The following is a 7,500-nucleotide window of genomic DNA, read 5'->3' as shown; positions in this document are numbered from 1 at the left end:
ACAACATCTCATACACAACACCGCTCAAACAAGTCACGGAAATAGCACCGAAAACCTCACGCCTTAAATCAAGGCTCAAAATTAGAAGATTTCGATATCGCCGAGACCTGGAGAAAAGAATGGACTGACTGCCCGCCAAAGGGTAGCGCAATAATCAACGACCCCTCTATCCAACCACTGCCGGGATTCCACGAGCTGACAAGAAAGCAGTGGGTACATGCAAACAGGATCAGATCCCGACACGGTAGGACAGCGACAAACCTGTACCGCTGTGGCTACCGAGATTCGCCCAAGTGCACAGCATGTGGTGGTGCCAAGCAAGATATGGACCACTTGGTCCTGCACTGCCCGTCCACAGCCGTGCCAGGGGGCTATGATACCGTCCACCAAGGAGGACAAAAATACCTGGACTGGAGTGAAACTGTTCACTTGGAGGTGTAACCATAAGAAATTACTAACGAATAATCAAGACGAATGAAAGATGAAAGTATGACGTTCTTAATGTAAATCATTTTAAAAAATTGATTAACAATAAGGAAACCCAAACACTCAACACAATCTGGTTTCTCCTAAAAACGTGCAACTCCTGAAAAGAACATAATTATTATTGAAATGCTCATGAAAATACTTTCACAGATGCAAAAGGTCTTGTTTAATTTACTCAATAATATGTAAATCTTAAATATGATCTAATAATAAATAATTTGTTGCAGATTTTAACCCATTCCTTTACACTAATTATTTTTATTTCTTGCAAAACTAAAACACAAAAAACTTGATTTCCCCACAGGACCCCAAGCATCACATAATAAACTATTTCAATCATAAGGATTGTACTCTGATTCACAACTTCATGGTACCACCCAAGCCAGGATATGCAGACGTTACGTTCTATAACTTCACTGCAGGGATCGCGTCCTACAAAATCTTTGAGAAAGATATCACAGACTGCGTCACCACCGAAAAACGACCAACTCCTGAAAAGAACAGAATTATTATTGAAATGCTTATGAAAATATTTTCACAGATGCAAAAGGTCTTGTTTAATTTACTCAATGTTATGTAAATCTTATAATACATATGCTCTGAAGATAAATACATTCGTAGCTGCCAATGATGTTGTTGATGAATATGAAAAGGTGAGGATGATGATGAAGATGATGATGATGATTGATGATGATGATGATGATGATGATGATGATGATGATGATGATGATGATGATGATGATGATGATGATGATGATGATGATGGTGATGATGCTGGTGGTGATGATGCTGATGGTGATGATGATGATGATGATGATGATGATGATGATGATGGTGATGATGATGATGATGATGATGATGATGATGATGATGATGATGATGATGATGATGTGATAGTGTAACATTACCAAATCAATAACTTAGCGACATGTAATTTTACAAATTCATATAAAACATACCAGCAGATATACAATTCTCAAACCTTTGTTTCTTTGGTTTTAATTCTCCATTGCTGTTTTTTTACCACTTCTTAATTCACTCAACCTTACACTGACTCTATCCGTGGTTTACCCGGGTTACTTTTACCCCATCCCTAATTATTACATTTTTCTAAGACAAATTATAGGAGTAGTATCAAAGATAATGTTTTTAGTTTTTATATGTTAGTGATCGTTGAATAAACATATCTATGCACATGCACATTTATAATTCACTTTTTTTCCAATTTTGAAAAGAAGCAACAATCTCTAGGATTGAGTGACTTAACAATTCAATACCAAAAGTACTGCTTGTTCTATTAACGTTGTCTTCAATCAAACTTTGAATGTTTTGAATGTAAGAAGAATGACAATGATAACGGAGAAAAAGAAGAGTTACAACAATTAAATTTGCATAGCCTTTACTTTAAAAACGGTGACAGAAATAGACAGGAATGTTTAACTTAACAGAAAAAAAAACTTAGGTAATTTTCTATCATTCGATACATTATATGTTCCACTGTATAATTTCATTGACAAGCTATATCAATTTATATATTTCTATACCCTGTCAAATAAATGTCTGGTTCATTTTTACTACATAACTCTCATTTTATAAACAATCTTGATAATGAAAATTGTAGATTGTACTTTTTATAAAATTTGAAATGCATCTATTTATCATATAGCCTACTCAATACTTTAGTGCTTTGATATTTTAAAAATAAAAATGGAGCTGCTTTTGACTTCGTTCTTTCCCTTTTCTGTTCATTGTTTTTTTTCTGTACCAAAGCAATGGCTCACACGGGATATGCATACCATTTTAAATAATATATCTATGAGTTTAAAAGTCCTGACTGTCGGTTGACCACTTTGTGGTGTAATACGCTTCAACAGTCGTAACGTCACTTCCCTCGTAATGACGCATGGTAACTTAGTAACTGGCTCTAAATTATCGGTACAATAGCGGACGCCCTTATGAAATATGAAATATGAAATAATACTTTATACAAGTGCCATATATAGAGATTGTTGCACCAATCCCGAAGTTCAATCTTGCTAACACCAGAACAAAAAAATTATGAAGATGTTCGTCCCTAAACAAAAAAAAATTGTTAGGCGCTAAGTGTAGTTAATGCTAAATAAATAATTTTTTTAAATTCAACAAGTCGGAATTGTTTTTTATTTTGTTTTTTTAGTAGGACAATATTACTGATATCGGTAGTATAAAATGCCTGGTTTACAACTAAGCATAGAAAGGTCCTGTCAATAGGATGGATTCTGCCATTGTAATTACTTAGAAAGTAGTTAATTCCCACCCCCCCCCCACCCCTCGCCGACCGTTAATTTTCTTTTACTTTTAACTAGTAAAATGAATGCGAATATAAAATCTAACTAGAATATAGATATGCCCAGGATTATAATCTTTAATTTGGTATTTTTTACATCTCTGATATTTTTTATCCTTTTTTCAATTTAAGGAGCAACTAACATGTGACTTATAAAATAATTATGCTTTTTCCGCCACGACATCATAAGATATCGTCGCCTAGGCATTCCACGAAGCAATATAGAAAACTCATCAAACAAGATGTCTGGTATCAACAGGAATCACCCATGTTGTCCAAGTGAGCAAATTGGGGGTTAATAATCTTGCTCCAGGAAAAAAACCGAAAGTCCCTGAAGCGGGGGCTCGAACCCGAGACATTCCGGGTCACAGTGCAATGTCTTAACCACTCGGCCACTTATACTGAAGGAAATGAAAACAACAATTCCTAAATGATATAGGGGAAAAAATTAAACATTTAAAAAAAGCTGTCAAACTGTAAATAAAGAGTTTTGCAAACAAATGTACAAACATTATATTATTAGGAATTCTTTTTTACAAAATTGTTTTACAACGACAGAGAACAAAGCTCCCTTTTTTGCCATAACCTAGCACAATAATAGATAATGAAAAAAAATCTATTGAACAGTGGTTTTCCAAAACTACCTAAGTCCGTGTTTGTTTTTTTTTCCATTTTGAGATATTGAGGATTATTTCCCCTTAAATTTCTCATTCGGCTTGTTATTTTATCACATTTAAACTTCAAATTCATGCAAATCTAGATAGGAAATTTCTTGTGTAAATTGATGCTTAACTCTCTCCTTACCAGCCATTTTCAGTATTTTCCCCAAAACTTTACACCCAACTAACGAAATATATCACTCAAACACAATAGCAGTAAGTTCTTGGGACACATAATTTTTTTAGCAAAACGTCGACACAAATTTCATTATCTGTAAATTCTATGATGTACAAAAGAAATTTGAATAAGAGAAGTGTTGGTTGTATCGTAAGGAATGTGACGATTTTCCTGTAGTTGGTAAGGAGAGGGTTAATGTTTTGTCAAGTGGATCCACGTTTGAATTAAATGTACATAATAATCTGTCGGGACAAATTCAAAATAATGCTTGATGAAGTAATAATCAATCCCGATTTAATTTATTTATGATTTGGTTGTATCTTAACGAATGTGACGATTTTCCTATAGTTGGTAAGGAGAGGCTTAAAATAATTTTTACACGTGTCAATTTATTTCATAGATTGAAAAGTCTTTAAACGTAGAAAAATCGAATTAACGAGTTTTTGCAAAAATCAGCCTACAATTAAATCTGTCCATTCTTACTTCTTTAATAAAGTTTAACCCTTTCCTTATCAGCCATTATCAGAATATTCCCCAAAGTTTGACACCCACCCAACGCAAAAATAGTTTTTTCTAACTCACACAGAAAAGCAACAAATACATTCAATGCATAATATTGATCGGCAAAATGAACTCTACAACACAGTGTCACGTTTTTATAACTATAATAAAGCATTTGGCTCGGATGGTCTCGTGACGGTCAACAGGGATTTACACCTTTGCCCTCGATATGCATCACGCCTCTCAACAGCGTCTATGTAGAAGGTCCACCTGTCCTACATGTACCCGATGGGGCAAGAACAACACGCAATGCATAAATCATCACCTTTATGAATATAGATTAGCGGAAGAGTTGCGTCCCTTGATTGGACGTCACCGATGGAGAAGTTATTTGTAAACAAACCAACTACAAGCCAAGCGCTCCAAGTACAAAATTTATTATTCATATTTCTGTACAAAAATGCATAACTTGATTACGATATGAAGTTTTGTACAGAAATATGAATAATACATTTTTTATTTGGAGCGCTTGGCTTGTAGTTGGTATTTTTACAAATAACTTCTCCACCGGTGACGTCCAATCAAGGGGCGCTACTTTTCCGCTAATCTCATTCCCTATTCGGGCTCGTCCCGGAGAATCGCTTTAACAATTTAGCCCGAAACATCAACATAAAGAAAAGACTATAAGAAGGATAGAAGACAGAGGAACTTTCGTTGATAAGTTCCCCTACAAATGTGGCCGATTCACTGAACCTAACCTGGATAGAGAAAAGGAAGAAGGAGGTCGTACTTCACGAGATGACCATGATGATATAGAAATTATAATAATGAAGAAAAGTAACTCTGGATTAACAATTTGATTCACTAGTCTGAAGTCACGTTGCCTAGCAACGGCGAGCAGCCTGGTTCAAAACAAAGACAATGGGTACTTTTTATTCTTCATGCTGGCTAGAACAGTTCATGTGTTTAGAATGTATAAAAGTAAAAGCATGATCATATTTATAATGTTTTTCTCCTCTGGATACACTTTTATGCTCGTCGGAAAAATATTTCATAACGGCTTCCGCCATTGTTCCGATAGTTTAGAGCCATTTACCAAGTTACTACGCGTCATTACGAGGGACGTGGCGTTACGACGGTTGAAGGCCGTTACGATATTGTAGAAACTACAACATAAATAGGAACAACAAAGCCCTACGTGTCCATGTATCCTGCTTGTCTCTCTCCTGACACCCACGAATATACCACGACACATAATATAAGTAATCAAACAAAATGAAACACAACCTCTGTACTCCGTATCGTGTCCAGTCGAGAAAACTTATCTCTCTCTGTCTCTCTGTCTCTCTCTCCCCCCTCTCTCTCTCCCCCCTCTCCCCCCCCTCTCTCTCTCTCTCACTCTCTGTCTTTCTCTCTGTCTCTCTCTCCCTCTCTCTCTCTCTCCCTCTCTCTCTCTCTCTCTCTCTCTCTCTCTCTCTCTCTCTCTTTATAGATAGAACGAAGATGACGTCACTCAGGTCTTTGTTATTGGTTTTTGTCAACCATGTTTATGAGTAATTCTCACTAAACTGTATTAACCGGACTATATAAGTTCATGGCTACTCATAGTTTTGTGTGTTGGTCGGTTATACTTCCGGATGACAATGTTGTGAGCTTCTTAGCGAAGCACATACTGTCTGTATTGAGATAGTTCGAACCCCCTGATTGGGTGATCGAGGAGTTCAGATAAACCAGCAACCCGAGGAGGATCAGTGAACTCCGGAATCATTCCGGTTATGTCGTAGCAACGAGTGCCAGGGCATAGCACCATGTTATATTGGGGTCATTGTTCGAATCCTGTTTAGATAATCGGCAATTTTTGGTTAACCGTGACATATATTCACCCCATCTGTGCAAATCGTCTTTTGAATTGGTTAAAGAATTTCTCGTCAGTCCTGAAATTGCCATGTTTACAATACGCTTCAACAGTCGTAACGTCACTTCCCTCGTAATGACGCATGGTAACTTAGTAACTGTCTCTAAACTATCTGAACAATGGCGGACGCCCTTATCAAATACTTTTCCGACGAGCATAAAGGTTATCAAGAGGAGAAAAACATTATAAATCTGATCATGTTTTGAATTGTATACATTCTAATCACATGACATGTGGAAAAGTTCTAGCCAGCATGAAGAATAAAAATTACAGATTTTCTTTGTTTAGAACCAAGCTGCTCGTTGCTAAGCGACGTGACATCAGACTATTGAATCCTATTGGCAGCAGCTTCATATGGTTCTCACACTACTATGTTATGACGTTCGACCCAATCAGCAAAGTCCGGTCCGCATTCGTGCACCGTCGCGAACCCGCCCGGTAGTATCGTCACAGATCACCGTTCAACTCGATGCTCTGCCGTTTCGGGTTCTTGCCCACGTCGGGGACATGTAGGACAGGTGGACCTTCTACCTAGACGCTGGTGAGGGGGCGTGATGCATATCGATGACAAAGGTGTAAATCCCGGTTGACCGTCACGAGACCATCCCGGGTATCGAGCCAGCGACCCACTTGAGCTGCTCGCCCGATATGTGACTAATGAAGATCCAACCCGGTGCCCCAATGGCCACCGCCATCCCGGGCGCCACACTACTTTGTTCCTATTGGCGGTACATCTTTCACGTGATCCACAAGATAGATTTGCCCATTGGGAAGAATTAATACTTATATTTTTCACACGTTTCTCATTTGAACCATTTCATTGCACAATAATAAACAAACGTTGAACAGAAAAGGAAGAAAGCAAAGGCATTATCTAGTAGTTCCATTTTTATTTTGAAAATATCAAAGTTATAATTTAAAGAGCAGCAGATTAATTCAAATAGCTGTATCTCAGATGTCATGGCCATTACAATACACAATCAGATGTCAAAGTAAGTAAAATGTCTCACAATTCTATTGCTAAACTAGCTTATAAACTTTTAAACCAAATTTGAGAGATACCTGGATACCTGGATACCTCTGTATAGAGCTTTTAGACTTAGTGTAGTCTCCTTCGCTCCTCATCTATTAATGATTGGACCAATTTTTATAATTGAACTTGTTTCCTAGGGTGTTGCTTATCTCCAACTCTGCTTTGAATTTATTCAAAATTTTTGCTGATACTGTGGTTTCTTGCAGTTTATTCCAAAACTTTATTTTGTGTGTTGTACCATGATACAGGGTGTAGAGTAGGATTATGTATCAACATAGGTTGTTGAACATATAATGTGTTAAATGATAAGAAAGTATTGACAGTTTTATTCTTTTATCAACTCCTTTTATTCATCCCAAAGGGCAAATTTGTTTTTCGGGTCTATTCCAAGAGAAGAGTGGA

The 7,500-nt window shown here is 37.0% G+C and overlaps 2 protein-coding genes across 3 annotated transcripts in view; one reads left to right on the top strand and one right to left on the bottom strand.

The window, feature by feature from the left end:
- Positions 1-2,209, top strand: part of LOC144958653 (uncharacterized) — a 13,781-nt gene extending 11,572 nt beyond the window's left edge. The window contains exon 5 of the mRNA XM_078890766.1: positions 791-2,209. Coding sequence (XP_078746892.1) covers positions 791-1,066 — 276 coding nt within the window. The 3' untranslated portion in view covers positions 1,067-2,209. The remainder of the gene's footprint in view (positions 1-790) is intronic.
- Positions 2,210-6,940: 4,731 nt separating this feature from the next.
- The window catches only part of LOC144958683 (uncharacterized), a 12,577-nt gene continuing 12,017 nt past the window's right edge, over positions 6,941-7,500 (bottom strand). For both annotated transcript variants that reach the window (XR_013642493.1, XM_078890818.1), the window contains one exon: positions 6,941-7,500. This exon is cut by the window's right edge. The gene's annotated coding sequence lies outside the window, so the exon portion shown is untranslated.

The sequence above is a fragment of the Berghia stephanieae genome, chromosome 13 (genome assembly GCF_034508935.2).
Source record: "Berghia stephanieae isolate SIO BIC M18660-M18661 chromosome 13, UCSD_Bste_1.3, whole genome shotgun sequence".
Lineage (NCBI taxonomy): Eukaryota > Metazoa > Mollusca > Gastropoda > Nudibranchia > Aeolidiidae > Berghia > Berghia stephanieae.
This window is presented reverse-complemented; position numbering and strand designations above follow the sequence as displayed.